Genomic DNA, 25,413 nt, shown 5'->3' on the forward strand with positions numbered 1-25,413 from the left:
TACATGTCTAATATCCATACTTAATTCTTAAGTAATTCAAGAAGTTTCCTTAATTGATTTTCGTGATAAAACTTTGCTTGATGTCTCGTTTTCCATGTGATTGTTTTTACAATATTCTTCAATTTTCCATAGCCGTATTTTTTTACTTTCAAGTTTCAAGTTTGATTTCTAACACTCCCCCTCAAACTTGATATTCCATTCCGAGCTTTTCTCCACTTATCATCTCCAATCGATTCTTCATTTCTTGGCAAGTGTACGTTGTTGCGGCTATGTATTCTTCTTTGTTTTTTCGGCACCTTGTAGAGATTTTTGTAAATATCCCACGCTTGTTTTGCGGTCTTTGCATCATATGCAAATCTACCTTTGAAAAGCAAAGAAAAATCTACCTTTGATACCACTTGTTGGAAGCGTCTATGGATCATAGATGTGAGCCAGAGGAAGATAGGATATATAACTTTGGTATTTCAGTAGTGCCACTGGTGTAGCATATTGTTGCAATATCTTCAAGTTTAGGACAACAAAATGGTTGAAGGTTAATGCAACCCTGACTACCTAATGTTGAATATGATATGAACTTAACACCAGATGTTGAAGGAAGTGAAGGTAAGTGGTCATCAACTTCTCTCACCACCACTATAAGATGTACAGAAGGGATCAGAGATATGAAACCCAACAGGGAGTTCAAAGTTTGTCGATCACAAAAAATAGCCTGTATGGTGGAATGATTAACCACATACTTAAATGTATCAGATCAGTATCATATAAAGGAACTGAGATATATGAATATGATGCACAAGCATGATCAACGATCAGCCTCTCAGGTTGGTTTATAAAATAAAGTCCAACACAAGCTCCTTGTTTCAACCCATAATACATAAGACCATAATAGATTTCCTCCCGAGCTTTAGCTTTTTCTCCATATGTCATGTTCTCCACCACGTTAAACTCTGATGCCAACTTAAATATGTTCTTTTTCCTATCAATAATCTTGAGGCGGCCTCCAGGTAATCATGAACCAATGTCTTATGTATGTAACCAACCATCATCATCAATCATTTCTCTCGTTTGGGCTTCGTCCTTGTAGTAGCCTTGAAATACAATAGCACCTCTCACACAAATTTCTCCATGAGGATACATCTCATCGTCAGAGGTATAATTCATTTCAGGAACATCCACAAGTTTTACTTCTGGAAAGAGGGGAAGCACCCGATGCCATAAAATGCATTCGTCCTCCAAGTTTTTCCCTTATTTTGTTAAAAACTAATATGTCCCAAATTGGCGATGCTTTCTTTCCATTCATGATGGCTTCCTTTTTGGAATTGTAGGCTACCGTAAATAGTCTCTCCTTTAGAGTTCCAGAAGCCTTTACAATGCCAGAAGCCTTTACAGTGTTAATGATTCTGGCATAAATTCGATTGAATAGTCGAGGCACACTGTAAAATATTGTTGGTTTATGAACGAACAAACCAAATCCTCTGCCTCTACAGTGGCATGGCAATTAGCTTCTACCAGGGGATGAGGCTGTATTTATTTCCCTGAATATAAATAGCAGTTTTGTTGAATGAATCTAAAAGTTACCTATAACATGCTCTCTTTTTTCCTTGTGAATTTGAGTACATCATCGGACACCTTGAAACTATTGGATGATTTGGTTTCTCACTCACCACGTCGGGAACTTCCTTGGTTGTGGCTGGCTCATCACACACCAAGACAGCTAAGAAGGTTGGTTCCTCCTTGAACACCGCCTTCGAGAATTGAATTGTGGATAAAATTTTGGCCCCTACTCCGTGCCCTCGGCTCACTGGAACAATAAACTTTTGCTTTAGATCCAGGATACACAAGTAATCGGTAAAAGATACCGAGAAAGCATTGATCTAGTCTAAGAAACTTAACCCAAGAACAAAGTTGAAGTCATCAAGAGGAATCACCTTGATGGCTTCCCTTCCGGACCAACCTCCAACGATTAACTCAATTCCCTTTGTGACCCCCGCAATCGAACTTCTTCGGCATTCACAGTTTTGATGGAACCATTTGTCTTATCCACATGAAGGCTAAGTCTCTTGGCAACTGCTTATGACATGAATAAATCTGAGGTACTGGTGTTCACTAGTGCACTCAATTTTTGGCCAGCAACGTTGATGTCAACAAATTGAGAAGTTCAAGCTTGATCCCATCAACTTGAACAACTCCTTCCAGAACCATTTGCCACAACAAAATGGAGTTGCAGAAATAAAGAACAGTACAATTCTGGACATGACAAGAAACAAACATGGATGGAAAACTTCTTGAATTACTTAAAAATTAAGCATGGAAAATAAACATGTGATGGAAGGCAGCGTGGCATATGAAAGATTAAGGTTAAGGCGGCAAAGCTTAACGTGGAAAATGGAAAATGAATTAAATAGTTAGCAACAAGTAATTCTTATCAAATAAGAATTAATAGACTTTGAAAAGTCAAAATTGCATGGAATTACAGCACGACAAGCAAATTCAAGTAGATTCTATACAATTCTTGCAATAATATGTCGGCAAGAATTGTATAAAAGCTAATTGAATTAGCATGTGTTATTTACAAAGAATGGTGGCAGTAGGTACATGCTTAACAATCAAGCATTTCAACGTGGAAGCAAAATTATAACAAGGTGACAAACAAAAGGTGGGAACAAAAGAAAAGAACCTTGTAGAAAAAGCACATGGGAAATGGCTTATGGTAGCAACAAGGAACGTGTGGCAGGAGCAAATACAAGTGCTTATCAATTAAGATAAGATTGCAGTAAATATGTCCACCACGACAAGAAAATTCAAGGCAGCAAGAAAAATGAAGAAGCATATGAGGCGGTTTATTACATCTATATATATGGTTGTTCTAGCTTAATGTGTGAAATGTAATACGAGTGAAAAAAATAGAGAGAATTGAGTAAAGCTTAGCAAAGCTTAGAATAGCGAGGTTGTGTTTGTAAATTAGCCGCAGCTAATGTTGTAGTATTGTAATATTGGGGTAACATCGTTGTAACATATTTTACCTCGTATTAAAAATAGTTCGAGTTATAAATTACTGAGTTCCCATCAACGCTTTCAACAAGTAGAATCAGAGCTTGGTTCGAGTTTAACGTGGTGGAGAAGATGACCATCATGATTCAACCAAAAATCCTGAGATTGACAAAGATGAATTATGACAATTGGAGCATTCAAATGAATGCGTTACTAGGCTCCCAAGATTGTTGGGATATCATCGAGGATGGTTACACCGAGCCTGAAAATACAGCAGCAGAAGCAGTCTTGACCAATAAAGAAAAGAAGGTATTGAAGGAATTCCGAAAAAAGATAAAAGAGCGTTTTTCTTTATTTTTCAATGAGTAGATGAATCTACCAATGAAAAAATTTCTGATGTGAATACCGCAAAACAAGTGTGGGAGATTTTGCAAAAATCTCTCCAAGGTGCCGAAAAAATAAAGAAGGTATGTTTACAAACTCTTAGAGCTGACTTTGAGAAGTTAAAAATGAAAAATACAGAAAAATCGTATATTAGCTGTGTAAAAGAGGTCGTGAATGAAATGAAAAGAAATGGTGAATCACTCGACGAGGTTAGAGTGATGGAAAAAGTTTTGCGATCATTGATAAGAAAATTCGATTATGTGGTTGTGGTAATCGAAGAATCGAAAGGTTTATCTCAAATATCGATCGATTAGATTGTGGGTTAACTTCAAGCCCATGAGAAGAAAATAAAACAAAATGAAAATTCTGAAAATTTGGAGCAAGCTCTACAAAGCAAGATGAATGTCAATGAAGGAGAAGCTATCAGCAGCTATACACGAGGTCGAGGAAATCGTTGTGGTTATCGTGAAAGATACAGAGGAGGACGAGGAACTCGTGGACGTGGTGGTTGGTCATATGACAGCAATCAAATAAGTGAAAATAATCAAACATTAGATCGTGGAAGAGGATTCAGAGGCCGAGGTAGAGGCAGATATCAACAAGGAAATAAATCCAAATAAATGAAGAATTGATTGGAGATGATAAGCGAAGAAAAGCTCGTAATGAAAAATCAAGTTTGAGGGGGAGTATTGGAAGTCAAACTCAACTTTGTAATAATATGTCGGCAAGAATTGTATTTAAGCTACTTGAATTAGCATGTGTTATTTGCAAAGAATGGTGGCAGTAGGTACATGCTTAACAATTAAGCATTTCAACGTGGAAGAAAAATCATAACAAGGTGACAAACAAAAGGTGGGGACAAAAGAAAAGAATTTTGTAGAAAAAGCACATGGGAAATGGCTTATGGTAGCAACAAGGAATGTGTGGCAGGAGCAAATCCAAGTGCTTATCAATTAAGATAAGATTGCAGCAAAAATGTCCACCACGACAAGCAAATTCAAGTAGCTTCTATACAATTCTTTCTGACATATTGTTGCAAAGTTGAGTTTGACATGGCAAGAAAAATCAAAACAAACGTGAGAGATTTTGCAAAAATCTCTACAAGGTGCCGAAAAAGCAAAGAAGAATACATAGCCGCAGCAGCATGCACTTGCCAGAAAATGAAGAATCGATTGGAGATGATAAGCGGAGAAAAGCTCGGAATGGAAAATCAAGTTTGAGGGGGAGTGTTAGAAATCAAAGTTGAAAGTTGAAAGTAAAAAAATACGGCTATGGAAAATTGAAGAATATTGTAGAAACAATCACATGGAAAATGAGGCATCAAGCAAAGTTTTATCACGACAATCAATTAAGGAAACTTCTTGAATTACTTAATTAAGTATGGATATTAGACGTGTATGAGTATAATTAAAGCAACACAAATTAATGTGCATGAAGGAAGCAACGTATACGTAGATAAGAAATGTGGAAGAAATAAATGAAATGCTTAGTTGTGAAGGAAAGTTTGAGGCGGCGACTGAGTCGGTTAAACACTATTATATATATATGTGATGTATGAAAGGTATATAAAAATATAAGTGAAAGTGAGAAAAAAATAAGAATGAGTGAAAGCTTAGAAAAGCTAGAGAGAATTAAGTAAAGCTTAGAATAGCGAGGTTGTGTTTGTAAACTAGCTGCAACTAGTGTTGTAGTGTTATAGTATTGTAATATTGGGGTAATGTCGTTGTAATGTATTTTGCTTCCTTCATGCACATTAATTTGTGTTACTTTAATTATACTCGTACACGTCTAATATTCATACTTAATTCTTAAGTAATTCAAGAAGTTTCCTTAATTGATTGCCGTGATAAAACTTTGCTTGATGCCTCATTTTCCATGTGATTGTTTCTACAATATTCTTCAATTTTCCATAGTCATATTTTTTGACTTTCAACTTTCAAGTTTGATTTCTAACACGGAGCGGAGCGGCTAACTTTATCGTTGTCGGCGTAATTCTTTTGGCTACTAACGCCATCAGCAGGTCGTACTCTACTTCAGCTACTGAATATGTGGTGATTAGCAATAATTTCTTGCAATTTTTAGCTGTGTAAAAAAACAAATACAGAAAAAAAACTAAAGTGTTATTCTTTAAGGACGAGAAGTTAGTTGTCTTTCTGAATATGGAAGAAATGAAGGGAAAATAGAAAACAAATGTTGTAATGATAATGCATCATACAGAGGATAATGAAAGTTGTTTCTGGGTTTAGGTATAGGGATGATTTTGGATTGAATTGTTTGCAGTTTTTTTCCTTTGTAGTCCTTGGTAATCAATCTCTCATGCCAACTTTTTTCCATAATGAAATTAATCACAATCCGCTTTTTTGCCTGGTAATAATGAGTTTGAATTCTTGTTATTTTTTTAGACGTCCTCTCGGTTCAAGGCTTTACCTCGATTAATTCGATTGATCTGCGTCGCACACTTGATTATGGTGAGTGGATCTCTCAACATGGATTTTCTACATACACAATGACTCAAACCCGTGACCTTACTTAAACAATACTAAATTGCTTATCACTTGAATCATCCTGTTAATTGAATTCTTGATTATTAGTCACAAACAAAGACAAAGTAAAATCTATTAGGAAATGATGTTTTCTACTATTATCGATAACTCTTTGTATATTAAAAAATATATATAAATAATCACTTGATTATGAGTTCTTTTTAGTTAATTAATTATAAAAACTATAAAATTGCCATTCAGTTTGTTGATTTTATCTTTTATGTTATTTTCATTAAATCGCTAATGGGATAATTGTTTCTTTAATAAAATAACATATTTTATCCGTACTAATCTAGTCATAATTTTAAATTTTTTAATCCACAACATTTATGTTGAGTGTTAATTTCATCCCATTTCTAAAAAGCTAAAAATTAGGAAAATATTAAAAATTGATAAATTTTTTAGAGTCGGTTTTTCGAATTTATGTTTTAATTAATTGTAGATATCATAATTTTATGATACTAATCTTATTTTTCACATGTGATATAGATATATCGTGTAGAGTTGAGATACTCTACTTAAAATTTAAAATTAATCTATTAATTGCTAAAAGTTTTGACTTATACGAGTCATGTTTTATAACTCAAAATTTATTTGATTTTTTAATCAAAATTATGAAATTATGTGAAACCAAATTAAGTTTTTTTTTTTTTTGAATCAAGTCGAACTCTCTTGGTCGTTGTAACAAAGGAAAACCGAATTTTAAAAGAATGAAAAAAATTACGGGGAAAGTTCAAATTGTTTAATGGTATGCTTTCCACATAGCATAGCGAATGAGCTTTAGGTGCACCTCAAGGATAGAAGTCTAACAGCCAAACTTTCAAAGAATAAAAATAAAGGATGAAAAAGAAGAATGTACTGTAAAGAAGAAAAGGAAGATGGATGAAAATGTTCGAAGAAGAAGCATTTTGATTTACACTTTGCTCCTGCGAAAGTTGAGCTATTAACTAAATTGTTAGTAGTTAAACTGAGATCAGTTTTTTAAATTCTGCTATGAACAAGTAATTTATAATATAATATCTAAAATATCATAATTTTAAAGGATTGAATTTCTAGTTTTTACGTTAGAAAATCACTTTTAGAGTGAAGTTATACTTTTATTTTCAATTATTTCTAGATATTTTATCATTCCAAAGTTATTTTTAATAGCAATTTTAAACTATACTTTTCAAAGGCACTTTTAAAATTATTTTTTCAGTATTTTTCAAAATTATTTTTGAAAAGCAATATCAAACTAATTCGTAATTAGCTCTCTCGGGTTCTGCAATTGCTACTCCCCAGCCGCAATCTTGGTTGAAGCCGCATCAGGGATGGACATGTTTGAACTCTGATGGGGGAATGAATCTTGAAAATGGAGTTGGGGTATCCGGTGGAGTGCTCCGTGATGATGATGGTACGTGGCTTTACGGGTTTAGCAAATTTGTAGGCCAAAGCTCAGCCCTACAAGCCGAACTTTGGGGTATCTATGAAGGCATTCGGCTGGCCTGGACTAGTGGTATTACACGTTTGGAAATCCTAACGGATTGCATGCAGGCTGTCACACTTCTTGAAGATGAAATGGCGGGAACAAGCTGTTGGGAAATAAACCCGAGTATAAGTAATTTTTATATAACCAGATTAGTGAGAATACGAACTAAAAGTGGAAAAATAATACCCGAAATTGATAACGGAGTTCAGCCAATTGTGCATACGTCTTCGGACTGATGCAGATCTTTTACTAAAGAGAAAATTTACAGGTGTTTACAAAACAGTCACTACTCACAAGAAAACTCTCTAGTATTGAGAGAAAGAAATGATTTGAGATTTTGAGATTATTTTGAAGCTAAATGGGCTAGGGTATTTATAGTTGAAGCTTAGGGACTAATCTTGTAAATACCCTTGCAATGACTAAAGTTACAATTACCCCAAAAAAACACATTTATTGTACTGAATTCAGTGCACAATTCCACCGAATTTGGTGGTCTCCCTTAGTTGAAAATGCAGCTCCCTTTGTTTAATTCTTTAGCCCCTTTGTTTGACTTTTCCAACAATCTCTCACTTGAAGACTGATTTTAATCTGTCTTCACACCTCGATCAATGCAGCAGCATTTCTGGTCTTGTTACTATAGCATGCCAACTGAAGTTGAGCACAACTTCAGTTTGTCTGTGGTCACCGTCTTTGTCAACATGTCTGCCGGATTTTGAGCTCCACTAATCTTTTCAAGTTTCAAAATCCCATCTTCCAGAAGAGACCGGATAAAATGATATCTCAATTGTTTATGCTTCGTCCTGGAATGAAAAGACGGATTCTTCGCTAGATGGATAGCACTTTGACTATCACAATACAAGACATTGTTTTCTTGTTTCTTGCCTAACTCTTCCAAGAAACTTTGGAGCCAAACCATCTCCTTGCTGGCTTCCGTAACAGCGACATATTCTGCTTCAATTGTGGAGAGAGCAACTATCTTATGTAGTTGAGAAACCCAACTCACTGCAGTACCTCCTAGAGTATAGACATACACTGTAGTGCTCTTTCTGATGTCAATATTTCTGGCTAAGTCAGCATCTACATAGCCTGTCAGTATCGTATCTCCACCTTTGAAACAAAGTGCTTTGTTTGTAGTACCCCGCAGATATCTGAGGATCCATTTGACATCTTCTCAATGTAACTTGCCTGGATTATTCATGTACCTGCTAACAACTCCTACTGCATGAGCAATATCTGGTCTGGTACAAACCATGACATACATCAGACTTCTAATTGCTGAGGCATACGGTACATTCACCATGCGTGCACGTTCTTCCTCCGTCTTTGGTGATTGTTCTTTGGAAAGTCTAAAATGAACACCTAAAGGTGTACTTACTGGTTTAGCATCTTGCATGTTGAACCTGGAGAGTACTTTGTTGATGTAATCAGCCTGTGATAACATCAAAGTCCCCAACTTTGTGTTTCTTTTGATCTTCATCCCAAGAATCTGCTTTGCAGCGCCCAGATCCTTCATAGCAAACTGCTTCGATAATTCTTGCTTCAAGTGTAAAATCTCTTGCATGTTTGAGCCTGCAACGAGCATGTCATCAACGTACAACAATAAAATAATGAAGTTGTTGTCGAACCTCTTGATGTAGCAACAATGATCTGCTTGACATCTAGTAAAACCACTACTACTCATGAAGCTATAGAACTTCTTGTACCACTGTCTAGGAGCTTGTTTTAAACCATACAAGCTCTTCTTCAACCTGCATACCAGGTTTTTGTTTCCTGCCTCTATGAAGCCTTCTGGCTGTCTCATATAGATTTCTTTCTCCAAATCACCATGAAGGAAAGCTGTCTTTACATCTAACTGCTCAAGATGTAAATTCCCTGCAGCTACAATTTTCAACACTAGTTTGATTGTAGATAGTTTTACGACTGGAGAGAAAATTTCACTGTAGTCAATACCTTCTTTTTGCTGAAAGTCTTTGACAACTAATCTTGCTTTGTAGCGTTTGCTCCCATCGTGCTCTTCTTTGATCCTGTAAATCCACTTGTTATGAAGCGTTTTCTTGCTTGGTGGTAATTCAGCTAATTCCCATGTCTGATTTGACATAAGCGAGTCCATCTCATCTTTCATGGAAGACTCCCACTTGACTAAATCCTCAACTTGCATTGCTTCATCATAGCACTCTGGTTCACCATTGTCAGTCAGCAACAAGTAGTGCAAAGAAGGAGAATAGCGTTAGGTTAGTTTAGGAATTCTGGAGGAACGTCTTAGTTCCAGTGTGCCTGGTTCTTCTTGAACTGCTTCAGGACTGATCTGAACATCATTTCTAGAAATCTCCTCGAACTCAGCAAATTCATTTGTTTCAGCTTTGGTATTCGAGCTGCTTGATTCTACAGTTGACCTATCTTTGTACATCACATTCTCATTGAAAATGACATATATGCTTCTGATGATCTTTCGATTTTCATAGTCCCAAAACTGGTAACCGAACTCATCACTGCCATAACCAACAAAGGCGCATTTATTGGACTTAGTATCGAGTTTACTTCTTTCAGAAGAGTCTATGTGTACATAAGAAATATAACCAAACACTCTTAAGTGTGAAAGGTTTATTTCTTTCTTGCTCCAAACATCCTCTGGTATTCTACCATCCAAATGAACTAAGGGCCCATGGTTGATCAGGTAAGTTATAGTGTTGATAGCTTCAGCCCATAGAAATTTGGGTAATCTGGCATGTATCCTCATGCTTCTGGCAAGTTCATTCAGAGTTATGTTCATGCGCTCTGCTACGCCATTCTGTTGTTGTGTCATGGGAACTGTTGTCTCCATCTTGATCCCATTATTTGCGTAGAAATCTCTGAATCTCTTATTTTTGTACTCTCCTCCATTGTCATACCTCAACCGCTTGACTTTCAGACCGGTCTCATTTTCCACCATGGCCTTCCATTTTCTGAAGGTATCAAAGACTTCTGATTTTTTCTTTAGAAAATAAACTCATACCTTCCTCGTAGAATCATCGATGAAGGTGACATAATATAACGAACCTTCAAGAGATAGAACTGGAGATGGTCCCCATACATCAGTATGAATCAACTCTAACCTTTCTGCCTTGGTTGTCTTGCCAATTTTTGCAAAACTGGCTTTCTTTTGTTTGCCAAAGATGCAATCCTCGCATAGTCCGACATCTACACTCTTTGGATCTGGCAGTTTCCCTTTTAATAAAAGCGTTTTTATCCCTTTCTCGCTAATATGGCCAAGCCTTTGGTGCCATAGGTTTGATTTTCCATCAGTATCTGCGGCTGCAATGATATTCTCTAAATTTGAGGTTATATAGAGAGTATCAGTCTTCTTACCATGAGCAATGACGAGTGCTCCTTTGGTAATCTTCTATTCACAGCCTGAAAAGGTTGTGCTATATCTTTCTCTATCAAGCTGTCCTACAGAAATCAAATTTCTTTTGAGGCTAGGAATATGTCTCACTCCTTTCAGCATCCAGTTGGTCTGGTTTAGCAACTTTAATCGGATGTCTCCTTTTCCGACAATCTTCAAGGTTTCATCATCAGCTAGATGAACCCTCCCAAAATCACCACTGACATAGTTCTCCATGATTTCTCAGTATGGGATGGAGTGGAAAGATGCCCCTGAATCCAAGATCTATGATTCAATCAGACTGTTAACGCTTAGAATCATGGCATCACCTGTCTCCTCTGTCATGTTGGCAGAATCCTATACGTCGGTATCTTTCTTCAGAGCTCGACAATCTCTTTTAAAGTGACCCTTCTTGCCACAATTATAACAGGTAAAATCTTTCTTTTCCGTTCTTAATTTTCCCGTTCTGGATTTGGATCTGCCACGATTTGAATTTCTTTATGAATTTCTCCATCTGGAGTCTGTGTGCAAGGCTGAGGAGGTTGATGCTTCACCCGATTCTCTTCGTCGAATTTCTTCGCTCAGTACCAGATCCTGAACATCGTCGAATTTCTATTTACTATTTCCCGACGAGCTGCTAACTGCTGTAACAGTAGCATTCCAACTGTCTGGTAGAGATGATAAGAGAATTAAAGCTCGAACTTCATCATCAAATTCAATTTCCTTATAACTCAACTGGGTTTTGATTGTGTTGAGTTCATTTAGGTGTTGAGACATTGATGTCCCTTCCGTCATCTGCAAATTGAATAATCGCCTCATCAAAAGAACTTTGTTTGAGGCCGATGGCTTCTCATACATATTGGAGAGAGTCGCCATAAGACCCGTTGTGGTCTTTTCCTTTGCTATGTTGAAAGCAACATTGCGGGATAACGTCAGTCGGATAACTTCGAGAGCTTGTCTGTCGAGAAGAGCCCAGTCTTCATTCTTCATGCCCTCTGGTTGTTTTCCTGAGAGGGGTTGATATAGATTTTTCTGGTACATAAAATCTTCAATTTGTATCTTCCAAAAGCCAAAGTCTGCACCATCAAACTTCTCAATTTTCACCATCCCTTCGTCTGCAGCCATCGTTCCCACTCGAATTTGGCTTCGTTTGGATCGTTTCATATAATTCTTAAGAACCACTGTATATTAGAACACCCTCGTCGACAAATTTTTTTTTACTATTCACGAAATTCACTATTCATATGAATAGTAATGAATAGTAACCTAGCAAAAAATTGACAAAATTCACAACCAAAAGCTCTGATACCAGTTGTTGGGAAATAAACTTGAGTACAAGTAATTTCCCTATAACCAAATTTGTGAGAATGTGAAATAAAAGCGGAAAAATAATACCCGAAATTGATAATGGAGTTCAGCCAATTGTGCCTACGTCTCCGGACTGCTGCAGATCTTTTACTAAAGAGAAATTTTACAGGTGTTTACAAAACACTCACTACTCACAAGAAAACTCTCTAGTATTGGGAGAAAGAAATGATTTGGGATTTTGGGATTATTTTGAAGCTAAATAGGCTAGGGTATTTATAGTTGAAGCTTAGGGACTAATCTTGTAAATACCCTAAAAATTGCAATGACTGAAGTTACAATTACCCTAAAAAAATTCAACACATTTATTGCACCGAATTCGGTGCACAATTCCACCAAATTCGGTGGCCTCCCTTAGTTGAAAATGCAGCTCCCTTTGTTTAATTCTTTAGCCCCTTTGTTTGACTTTTCCAACACAAGCCCCAATTCCCTTGTCCGATCGATTGCAACCCTTCGTAGTTGCGCCTGGGAGACGAAACTACATTGGGTTCCCCGTGCAGCTAACGAAGTGGCTGACATACTAGCTCAGATGGCACCATTGCACTCTTCTCAATTGCTCATTCACGATTTTCCCCCAGCTGCATTGATTCCACACTTGCGAAACTATGTAATGGAGGTTGTCTCCCCTAAGACAATGTAATCGCTAGCCTTTTTTTTTTGCTTCTTTCAATTCAAAAAAAACTAACTCATATTTCTTTTGAAAAGTGATTTAAAAGTGCTTTTAAAAACTATTTTTGAAAGTTATTTTGAAAAGTGTAGTTTAAAATTTAATTGTTTGAGATTAAAGTTATCATCACTTGACAGTCATCAAGTGCAATTCAAGAGGTGCTGCAACTACTCGGTGATAGGTTTTCACTAAAGGACCTTGGTATTCTTAGTTTTTTCTTGGGGATTGAAGTGCATCGGTCTCATGGTTCTGTTATACCGAGTCAAAAGAAATTTGTACTGGAACTGCTTGAAAAAACTGGAATGAAAGGTGTTGCAACTTGCACCACACCAATGGTGTTGGCTTCTAAGCTTTCAGTAGAAGAGGGGGAGTTGTTGTTGAACACTAGTGAATACCGTAGTATAGTTGGTTCCCTGCTCTATGTATGCCATACACTACCAGACTTAGCTTACAGCATTGGAAAGGTGGCATAGTATATGCATGCACCGCGAGATACGCATATGCTTGCAGTCAAGAGAATATTGTGATATTTGGCTGGAACTGTTGACTATGGTCTCTTGTTTCAGTCAATAAATACAGGGTTGACAAATTCAGCTTTTGTTGATGTTGATTAGGGGGCTAACATTGATGATAGGTGATCCATCTCTGGCTATGGATTGTTCGTTTGTCGATGCCTTGTTGCATAGAGCTCTAAGAAGCAGAAACCAGTGTTCAGATCAATGATGAAAGCGGAGTACAAGTGTATTGTTGATACTGCTGCTGAAGTGACCTGGGTGAGAGCGTTACTTGCTGATCTAGGGTTACAGCAAGATCAAGAATCAGTGGTGTGGTTCGATAATACAGGTGCAGTGGCAATAAGTGTCAATTCTGTTTACCATGCACAGTCAAAACACATAGATTTGGATGTTCATTTTGTTTGGGAAAAGGTTGCTGCCAGACAGCTGCAGGTCAACTATGTTCCAGCTGTACATCAAGTTGCAGATGATTTCACCAAACCTTTGTCTAGAGTTGTTTTTGAAGACTTTCGCATCAGGATATATGTAGTGCCCGGGTTCAAATTCAAACAAGAACATTAGAACAAGTAGGGGATGTTAGACTGTTATTAAAGATACACGTGTCAATATCCTAGTGATTCTACTATTGAGTAGGTAAGCGGTTAGCTTGTCTGTTAGCTAGGCAGTTATGATTGGCGGGTTGTGCAACTTGTATATAAACAAACTTAAGTCAATTAAGAATTCACCTTTCGTGTGTATCACAATTACAAAGCATTTCTTATTATATTTGAATTATATTTTTACTTAGTAATACTATGATTTTTTAAATATATCAACTTAAATTACAATAAAAATATAAAAGTATTTTATGATAACTCATTAATAATATTTTTATATATAAAAACTTTTATTAAGAAAAATTATGTAGCTATACTTCTTAATATGTAGACTTAAAATTATTACGAGGTTATAATTTAAATACTTATTTTGATATAAAAAATAATATATGTACTAGTAAAAATATCTTTAAAGTTTTATCAATCTATATCTAACAATCAATTTAAAAATTAATAAAAATAATTATACATATATGTGTATTAATTTAAAAACCAATTAAAATTAAATAATTGAGGATAAAAAATATAATTTCACCCTGAAATTTAAAAAATTTAGCCAGAGGTTAGATTGAAAATCACTTTTTCTACTATAATTTTAAGTCAATTTTTGTGTGTTTACATTACTCGTGAGATTGAAAAATCAATTTTTTTAATTGTCAGAAGCATTCCCAAACTGGTTTGGGCCATTAGACTAAATATAAGTGTTTGCAATGGGCTTTGCACCCAAGTCTTTGAATTGCTCTTCTGCTAGGTTGCAGAAACCCAAAACGCAGCTTCTCCGTTCAACATGATATCAGTTAAGCTGTTAATCGGTTGGGTTTAGTCAGCTGAGCGATTACAGGAATTTGTTAGACTTGGAATCATAAATACCAAACCATCGTAATGGACTTACAACCCAATTTGTAGTCGAACTAATAAGACCTGAAGTAAAAGAAAACCATGAATCATTTTTTTTTTTTGGTAAAACAAGAACCCTGAATGGTCGCCGTTCTTCCCTTGTATTGTTCTGGTAGTATACTGGTTTTATAATACTTCAAAATTTGGCAAAATAACCTTGTTCTTTGTGCATCTGAAATATAAATGGATCCAACTCCAACACATTTCCAAGAAAACATAACATACACGAAACATTGCATCGCAAAAAAGAAAAAACACACATAGTCTAGAGGAAAATATCATTCATGTCTCTCCACTGCCAACATTTCATGGGAGCCTGCTCATTTTTATTGGCATTTTTGCAAAGCAAAACTATAAACTAGCCAACGAAAGAGTTTCGAGGAATCAAAAGATGTTAAATCACAGAACCTTGAGGATGTCTTCAGCTCCGCTGAAAGTGAAAGCCCCACCTTCTTCCAAATTAGCAAGTTTAACCACTCCATCTTCAGCCAACAGCGCGTACCTTCTAGACCGGACACCCAGTCCAACCGGCTTATCACTCAAATCCATTTCGCACCCAATTTTCTTCGTGAATTCCCGATTCCCGTCCGACAACAAAAGCACCTCGTCCTTGATACCCAGATCCTCTTTCCAAGCCCTCATCACGAAGGCGTCGTTCACCGAGATGCAGGCGATGGTGTCCACTCCTTTTGCTTTAAGTTCCCCTGATTTTTCAACGAACCCGGGGAGGTGTTTCTGGGAGCATGTGGGAGTGAAAGCCCCAGGGACGGCGAAAAGAACGGCTTTCTTGCCGGCCGTGAGGGAGGAGATGGTGGTAGTTTGGAGTTCTCCATCTGAGTCGAAGTAGGATAGGGTGGCGTCGGGAAGCTTATCACCGACGGAGATAGCGGCGGAGATTTGGGTGGTCTTGGTGGAAAAGGAAATGGGTTTTGAAAGGCGGCGGCGGAGGTTGAGGGAAAGGGGAGAAATATAGGGCTTTGAAGAGATGGATTTAGAGGAAATTTTGGCAGTGGCTTTGGGAAATGAAATGGCGGAGGCTGCTGAGATGAATTTCGAGATTGTTAAGGAAGCTACCATTGTTGATGAAGATGGGGAGGGGACAAGAGGGTGAAGGTTTTGAGGGATTTGTTGGGTTAAAGAGGTTTGAGGGCGAAAAGAACAAGGGAAGTCGAGTGAGAGGAGAAATGGGTGAATGACATGTGAGGACAAATTATTTCTTTTTGGATCTTCTAGTTGGGAGGTTGGTAATGGGTGAAATGGCCACCATATAACCGTCGATGATAATGTTTTATTTTCCCCCTTGGGTGAACTATCTTTGAATGTAAATAGATATAATTAAACCCATATCATATTAAAATTAACTCTGTCATCGTTTTGATTTTTCTTCTTCTAGAATATTTTTGTTATTCTTAAACCTAATTTAAAAGTTACATCAGAATCAAGATAGCTTTGTTGATCACAGAAATGGTTTACGAATGAAATTTGTTTAATGAATCATTTTTAAAATATTTACTAGTTATAAAACCAGTAACTCATGCCACAGTTATGTGAAGTAAAAAACAAATATTTAACTTTGCACAATATAAAATCGAGACTACTTCACCGATAGTCAAATCAATTATACATCTAGACAATCTGAAAGTGTAATCAGAAACACAGTGAGCTAAAAGCTCAGCGTGCCTCAAAATACAAATACCAATAAAAATTCAAATAATTTAGACATGATAAAACAACATAGTAATCAAGCACTAGTAAAAACATATATATATCACCAGGAAATCATATAGTGTTTCTCACAACTTTAGTTATAGATGAACATAATAGAGAATAATGCATGCTGAAAGAAACCTGAGACCTTCAAAGGTGGATCTAAAGTAAAAAAGAGAAATTAAGATGGACCCTCCGAAAAGGAGCTTGAGTTAACCTCCGAGGAGGAACTCAATAGAAATCAGGATGGGGATAATGCCCTCCGAAGAGGATCCCAGTTAGAAACAAAAATTAGGATGTGAATAATGTCCTCCAAAAAGGATCCCAGTCAAAAACATAAAATAGGGTGGGGATATAGCCATCCAAAGAGGATCCCAAGCCGAAACAGGATGAGGATATTATCCTCCGTAGAGGATCACTTGCAGAAATAGGACATGAACGTTAACCTCCGTAGAGGAACCCACGTATATGACATAAATATATCAATACTCAGATAAAAAGTGATACAATTCCAATAAGAAATCATACATATCATAGGTAGACAAAATTAGAATAATAGCATGTGTACTGTTAACATCATACAACATAAATATATAAAATTATTAAATGCATCATACATGTCAAGAGGACACACCTATATCGGTTAATCTATATCGGCTAAGCTTTACGCATCCCACGATCAATAGTACTAGTCGCATATCTCGAATCGAACATGCAGAGTCAAGTTGAGTTGAATAAAGATGAATCATACCTACTAGAGAGCGGTGCGGAGACTTGTGATCACTTTCAGAACATAATATATAAGAGTAAGATCATAGATTCCAAAATTTACTTAACATAACTATAATGTAAAACACTAAAAGATGCAAAACATACCTTTCGGATCAGAATTTGGCAAAACTGACTAAGGACATGGGCTCATAACATCGAAAAAAGTCAAGGTAGAGGTCTTTAAAAAAAATCAATGTGTCAAGGTCAAAGTCAATTACCAACAACTAATGGTCAAAGTCAACGGATCGAGTCAAAGTAAACAGGTCAACTCAGTCTGATTCGAGTTCGGTCAACTCTATCAAGTCTGACCGATTCAAGTCCAATTTAGTTAGATCGATCCAACCAAATTTTTAGAAAAACAGTCTGACACGCATAGTGGGCCCGTATGGGTGCGTGGGTTGTCCTCTAGTAACCGGAATGCTACCAAAATTTCCATATTTTCGATTTATGAAATAATAAGCCCCTTACCAATGTTAGTAAAATCACTCGTAAAATCATTTTCATAAACTTTGTGAAAATATTTATATATCAAAACATATTTAATAAAAACACTTTAGGTGGACTTATCGTAAGTCGTTCTGATATAATATAAATACATAATAAATGCACTCACCTGGTATGCCTCACTATTATTATGCCTTAAGGTCCGTTTGTTTCACTGAAAACAGTTTCCGGAAAATGAAATCTGAAAAATGAATTACATTTTCCAGAAAACATTTTCCAGAAAACATTTTCCAATGTTTGGATGGTACATTGTAAAATGTTTTACACTGTTTAGTTAATTTTTCTAAAAACAATTTTCAGAATCTATTTTTAATAAAGAATCATACATATGTTTTTATTCTTTACCTTTTAGTTTTTTAAAGGTTCATTTTATTTTTTATATAATTATTTTTTATAAGAAAATTGTATTTTTTATAAGTACGTCAAACTAAATATTTAAATAATATTAATAATTTATGTTGATTGTGTTATAAATACACTATTTTTAGGTTTAAAATCTTCATGATGCTTATTCATTCGTATTTTTAGAAATGAATTTCAACGTATAATTAATATTATTTAGGTTTATTTGATATAACATTAACAATTTATTAAAAATATATTATAAAAGTTTATAAATATTATCTAGGTTTAATTAATTCACCACATTAAAACAACAATGGTACATAATATTGTAATAATAATAATATTGTCAAAATGTACATCCCAAAGGATTCATGAAAATATACATTTAAACCGACGGGAGCACAATCTCTCCAAAAATGAAGTATATTTATCCTAATGCTCGGTAAGACATGGATATTGGAGCTTTGTTAACTAGTTAAAACTAAAACCAGTTATTATGTTCAATTAATACAGCAATAAGGTTTTCACCGAACATTACATTTTTTTTTTTTTTTAGTAACTGCATCAGATCTAATGCAAGAGAGCTCCATTAAACACATCATCCCACGGGTCAAAGTGTTGGGTCCTTTAATACCATCACAACAATTAAGCGTCAACCAATATTTAGAAAACAGATGCAAACATCAGAAACAAGATAGAAAGTGCTCTGGAAACCAAGACATCTCTTACCAATCACCATATCTTTCAGTTAAAAACAATTAACAAACAGCCCCTGCAATCAGCGTCATACTTCTATAACCCAGCATCACAATCACGAACATTCATCAATAGATAAAAACATCATCAACAGCAACATCAACATCATGTCCATTTGCTCAACTCACTCTTTCCCCGAACATTGCTATAAAAGCCAACAGACAGTTTGAGATGAATCAACGTTTTTAACAATAATAATGATTTTAAAAAGGAGCATTTCAAATTGGGACCCCTGAGTTGATCAGAAAGACAAATATCAAGCAAAATAAAAGCCAAATATAATATCTCAAGGCAGAGGAAGCAAAATATGAAAACAGACTCACACCATAGAATCATTGATGTGTACTGAAACATCAAGCTACAAACTACATAACGTTAAATACCATGACACATCTTACTTAGGTAATAGTGACAAAAGGTTCAGGACAGAAAATTATAACCAAAAAGTCCTACCAATACAAGAAACAAATGATATTTGAATGTCCTCTAACATTAACAAAATAGCAACATGAAACATGCTACGTCAAGTTTCCAAGAATTCCAATGCCATCTGCAAAGATCATTCCTACAAAATACAAAAGCAAACATGTCAGAATACCTGGTTGCACAAACAAATTTACACACACACAAGAAGTAAAGACTAAAGAAGAAGGGGAGTGAGTAAACAAGATGGGGAAAAACTAACATCAATCTGTGTTTCCAGAAGACAGGCTCCGAGAATCAGCACGACGGCCTCGTGGTGAAACACTTCGAGGACTTGGAGAATGCCCATCACGGCTCCGTCTATCAGGACTTTCACCCCTAGGGGAAGATGCCTTACGTGGGGAAGGACTCTTCTGAGGACTAGGACTGTGGCGATAAGGAGAAACACTGAATCACAATGAGTTAACGAATGAAAATAAGGGGAAATGGAATAAACTGAACATCATGGATTGCAAAGTATAAACCTCCTTGATCGACTGCTACTTCGCCGATCTTCATCATAACGATCTCTTCCCCGGCCTTTAGAACGAACAGGACTAGCACTATGGCTCCTGCTTTGGCGCCGAGAGTCTCTGTCTTTCCCACGATATCAATCACGTTCATATCTGTTATAACTTCTACTTCGACCTCTTCTTCTATAATCCCTATCTTTTTAATGGTCGTCCCGGTGCTTGAATTTATTTGACATGGAAAACATCACATATCAAAAAGACTCTAAAGGGAAAAAATCAATCCACGTGGGTTTTGCTATACAAACAAGCTTAAAAGGCATTATACATACAACAAAGGAAGAATTGGAGTTCCCTCTAGGAAATCAAATCTGATAAAGAAAACTAATAAACAGTTATAATATAAATGGAAAATAAACCACAATCAATGCATTTAGCTACTTAATGCAGGAACAGAAAGATAAAAAAGTAAACCAATTAATCTTAAATGTACTACCATGTAACATTATCATCTTCATGTGACTAATGATATAGATTGCTTCAATTGGTAAGGTAGAATCATACGTGAAAAATCCCCATGGTTATTATACCTTCATCAATATCTCTCACAATTCATTCAGAGACGTAGGCACAAGAGAGACAAAAATGATATCAATCATATAAAATGAGAAAATGCACAGAAAAACTTACCTTCTACGAGGACTTCGGCTTCTTGACCTTGGAAATGATTCAATAATCCTTTCTTTCTGACTGCAAAGGAAATTACCAAAGCACATGAAACTCGTTAGGCAAAGACTTTAAGTAAAATTATTCAGAATATAAAAATATTACAAGGATAAGGAGATGTCCACATAAAAAAAGGACACGTATAGCCTCAAATTTTAATAGAGCATGCCAAACAAGCATTCCAAACTTCTATTGTAGATACAAATTACTTAAGCAAATGGACATTTTCCCTGTTAAAGCAAAACAAGCCAATTTCCTTCGTAATATGTCTTCTTAAACAAGAGTCATATTCATATTTTCATCAAATAACTTCTTACTGCATGCATCTTCTCTACATCGGCCTTAAAATATGTTCCAGTGAAATATATATAAATGAATGAATGTCGGGTAGCAGTCTATCACACAACTTACATCCTCTCTGCATTAGGGCCATATTTTGCAAACTGAACAGTTATCTCCCGACCATCAACAACTCTCCCTAAAAGAACAATGAAATATCATTACATACTGAATCAGTTACCTATAAAATTAATAGAATGCCACATTTAATACATATAAAAGCGCTAAAATAAAAAAGGGGAAGAAACGTGCCATCTAGCCTATCTACAGCTTTCTGAGCTTTATCGTCATACTTATAGCACACAAATGCAAAGCCGCATGAATCACTAGTCCTACCATCAAGAAAACAAAAATTGTTATCTATATAAATTCCGAACAACCAAAAAAGAGATGAAAAAAGAGAAAGAACCTTCGATCTTTGGGAATGAAGATGTTGACGACCTTCCCGTACTTGTCGAAGAGTGGAAACAAATCATCAGCAGTCGTGCCTAAACAGATTCAAAATCAAACCAAATCGAATGTTTCAATCACAGTATAAACAAAATCGTAGATAAAAGAGAAATTGTTTAACGAACGAGCAATAGACGAAGAGATAGGGGAGCTTACGGAAGGTGATGTTGAGGACGAGAAGAGAGTACGTATCGGTGATATCGGGAGGACCTGACCTTCCGAAATGAATTTTCGGTATGGAAAGAGGAAAGGGAAAATGAAGGACCGTTTGAAGGGAAAATGCCTTACCCTTTCCCAAACGTAATTCATTTTACGGTGGAAATGGATGAGCTTTATGTTGACCATAAAATGAAATCCTTTGACTTTCTAGTTTTACTAAACCAAATACGGGGAAACGGAAAAAATATTTTTCGTAAAATATTTTCTCACAATTAAACGGACCTTTACTGTCAATATTCGATTACCCTTAAACTTTTTACTTACATTTCGTTTTGTCTGTATCTCGAGTTTGTTCATAATAAATGTACTAATATTTTTAACTTCTTCTAAAATTCATCATAAAATTTTTTTTTACTCATAATGGGAAATTATCTTCGATTCAAAACTTAAATAAGTCCAATAAATTTCAACATTTTAAATTTCCAGCAAGTACCTCAACAAATTCTTTATTACTATATAAGTCATTAACTTTTTCAATATTTGTCTTTTTGTATTTAAACTTTGTCAACTTTCCAAAATGACCAAATTTCACATTCTAATCTCAATTTCAGCACTCAAACAGTAATTTTCAGCAATATACATCAACTATTGAGTAATTACACATTCAGCTCATAACTTTTTAAAATTGTCGAATAAGTCCCCTAACTTTTGAAAAATTACAAAACGGCTCAAAAAATTTTCTAAGACTTGTATAACCTTCCAAATATAATTTCTAAACAACATTAATTTTTTCACAATTTTTCCCTAACAATTACCTTGAGGTCGAATGCTAAAAGGGTTCAATCTTCATAGTTTTCACTTGATTCGAACATGAAATCAACCTCTAATCCTCATTTTAAAACCTCTACAATTTAAACCCCTAACTTAATTTCTTCAAATCACATCTTTTCTCCAAGATCATGGTTTGGCCGAAACTTCATAAGCTCATATAGACATGTACAATTGATTTAATCATCAATCATACTTGAAAATGATTTTACAACCTTAAAAACATCTAAATCCTTCACCAAATCATGAAACCCTAATATGAACATAAACCCTAGAATTTGGGATCTTTGAACACAAACAAAATTAGCATGCAATAATGGTGCCAAATTATACCGTTTTTCGAATAGAATAATTTTCTGTTTCACGTCTTAACCCAAAATCCGAAGGAAATTGTTCAAAAATGAAAAATAAAGTTTATCTTACCTTGGTTGGAACCTCACGGCAATGGAGATGAAAATGACCTATCTTTTATGAAATTTTTAAGTCATTTCATGTTAATTTAACCTTTATTTAAGCTTAAATGAATAAAATATTCATTTAATGAGAAATATTCATTTTGTCATTAATGAAACTTGATATTTACCTTAATACCAAACTACATAACACTTATCGTCTTCCTAAAGTCAAAGGTGAACAAAATAATTCAACCTTTACAACTTTGCCCATGCAATCTTTCTAAAATTTTAATATTGTCATTTTTCATCCAACATTCCAAATTAAACATGACAATAATTAATCAGATCCAAAGATCAATATTATTTTTCAATCATTTAGATATGTGGAAATAATATTTTTAAGCTTAATTTATCATCCTTCAATTTATTTTCAAAATTTCTATTCGATCCCATTTATCGAATTCTTACCGGACTTTAATACATAGTTTTTAACATATTCTCTGGATCAAACATATGTTTTCCATTAAACCTCACTCTCAAGAGTAAACTATCCATTTATGAAATAAAAATTATTTTTAGGAAAATTACCACATTGGTCCTTGAACTTTCCTAATTTTATATTTTATTCACCAAACTTTCAAAATTTATGTTTTGGTCACTAACCAAAATTTGGGGTATTACAAGTCCTAGTTTACTATTATAAACCATTCTAAATAAATTTAGTAAAGCAAGCAGACAAATATAATATACGTGCCACTAAAAAGCCAAAATAACATCAGGATGTCTTATTGGTATTAATATTAAGTACAATTTTTCTGAGAAGATGCTTGAGAGGCTCCTCGCTACATGTTATTTTCTTTATTTGAACCTATGCATGAAAATCATCACGCGCTAAGTAAAACTTAGTGAGGCAGTAATAATTCAATGTGAGATAAAACATAAAAATATCATAAACACATCAAAACATTAAAATATAATTCAAATAAAAACATTAGACTTTCAAACCAATTTAATCAAGCCATTTTCTTCATCAGAAACCTAGAAAATCATCATCTCATGATTTTATCAAAATCATGATAATCAATATCAGAAAGAATAATCACTTCATATTCTTTTGAATTCGGACACATTTCAGAACTTTCATATTTCATTTTCATAGCCCAAAGTATATTTAAGAGAGTGCAAGGTGCGTGAGTCGGACATAATGTGTGCACTAATCACCAAAGGTGTCATCATCATCATCAGAATATGCACTCCAAGTGCAACTATATCATTTGTAGCAACGATGCAATACATAATGTACACGAATGTACCAAATCGAAATCCAAATTACTCAACTTAATGGCATGCCAAGTGTACCTACGACTCTCAATGCAACATACAATGGGCTTTCAGATCTTATCATATTCATTTAATAATCAACATTTCCAAACCAAAATCATTTTCAACTCATCATTATAAAAATCATTACTTGAGCGATTCATACCCTAAATCATTCATAAAACCTTTATATAAGTGTCATAACCATTTCTTGTAAAACAATTAAATATTATTTTTTAAGAACAATTATGACTTTAATTTGGAAAAATGGGTGATTTTGAATTGATTTGAATAAAATTAAAAAGAGTCGCCATCAACCTTTGGGTTAGGTAGGTCGAATACCTAAAAACGTCTTTTAAGACAATTTTAAGAAAAATCATTTTTAAGACAAGATTCGGTCTGCATTACCAAAGATTCATTTAAATGGATTCGGGAGTCGGTTACGTGCGGGGAAGGGTAAACACCCCGCAACGCCCAAAATTGGTACTGTGTCGCTTACACATCGTTGTAAATGGTGGAATTTATGAGTCGAATATAAAATTAATTTATGATCCATTTATCGAACATTAATTAATTTGCTTCGAATTATTTAATTAGAGAAAATTCTTTAACTCGAAAAGAAATCTCGAAATTAGTAATCCTCCATCGGAAAAGCTAACTCGACTATTTCTCATCCATAAAGAATATTTCCTTCTTGATAAAATGTGAATCGAATATAAATAAAATTGATGTTTGCATACAACAAAATAAATTGATTAACTAAAATGTGAATTGAATACAAATGCAAAATTTGAAATTTACATTCACATAAAATAAAATAAATTGTCACTTAAAATAACACACATTGCATCGTTTGAACAAATTAATTAACGAAATATACTCGACTTATTTCAAGTTTCTATGTCGTTAAAATGCCGTACCGGATCACACCACTTCGATCAAGTGGTACTTTCCACGCCCATTCTACGCATACGTGTTTTTTGAAAATATAATCGAATATTTCATACATAGATAAAAATATAATGAAAATAAATGTAATTGGAAATACAAAACAAAATATTCACATTACTAAAAACATTATTTATAATACAAATAACCGAATAACAAGTACAATAAAATCATACATAAATGAATAAAATAAAATATTCACAAATGTCGGGGATAAATTTGATCATTAACAAAAATACCTAACATATAAAATCAATGACTAAAATGAAACTTTTACAAACATTGGGACCAAAGTCAAGTATCCACAAAAATGACATAATACATTAGTAGGACTAAAATAGAAATACATAAACATAATGGACTAAATTAGTAAAAGCAGAAATTAACAGGGCTAAAAAGTAATTACAAAATAAACAGGGCCCAAATCACAAACAACAACTAATACA

The 25,413-nt window shown here is 34.8% G+C and overlaps 2 protein-coding genes and 1 long non-coding RNA gene across 3 annotated transcripts; 1 reads left to right on the plus strand and 2 right to left on the minus strand.

Annotated features, from left to right (window-relative positions):
- Window positions 1-802: 802 nt before the first annotated feature.
- Window positions 803-8,843, plus strand: LOC120154894. The gene is made up of 3 exons (XR_005518917.1): window positions 803-927; window positions 4,817-4,826; window positions 8,833-8,843. It is a non-coding gene; the product is annotated as an uncharacterized LOC120154894 (long non-coding RNA).
- A 6,117-nt stretch (window positions 8,844-14,960) lies between these two features.
- Window positions 14,961-15,991, minus strand: LOC120153120 (peroxiredoxin-2E, chloroplastic-like). Its single transcript, XM_039165120.1, has one exon. It carries the CDS (start codon window positions 15,862-15,864, stop codon window positions 15,187-15,189), a length of 678 nt encoding a protein of 225 aa, XP_039021051.1. The 5' UTR covers window positions 15,865-15,991; the 3' UTR covers window positions 14,961-15,186.
- Window positions 15,992-19,110: 3,119 nt separating this feature from the next.
- LOC120154902 lies at window positions 19,111-21,621 on the minus strand (the record flags this gene model as incomplete). Its single annotated transcript, XM_039166531.1, has 9 exons — window positions 19,111-19,435; window positions 19,556-19,740; window positions 19,818-20,023; window positions 20,135-20,173; window positions 20,493-20,552; window positions 20,940-21,006; window positions 21,120-21,199; window positions 21,277-21,355; window positions 21,474-21,621. Coding segments are annotated over 9 exons (870 nt in total), but the record flags the coding sequence as incomplete, so codon positions are not given.
- Window positions 21,622-25,413: the final 3,792 nt, after the last annotated feature.

Source organism: Hibiscus syriacus, unplaced genomic scaffold (assembly GCF_006381635.1).
Source record: "Hibiscus syriacus cultivar Baekdansim isolate YM2019G1 unplaced genomic scaffold, ASM638163v2 tig00002840_pilon, whole genome shotgun sequence".
Taxonomy (NCBI): Eukaryota; Viridiplantae; Streptophyta; class Magnoliopsida; order Malvales; family Malvaceae; genus Hibiscus; species Hibiscus syriacus.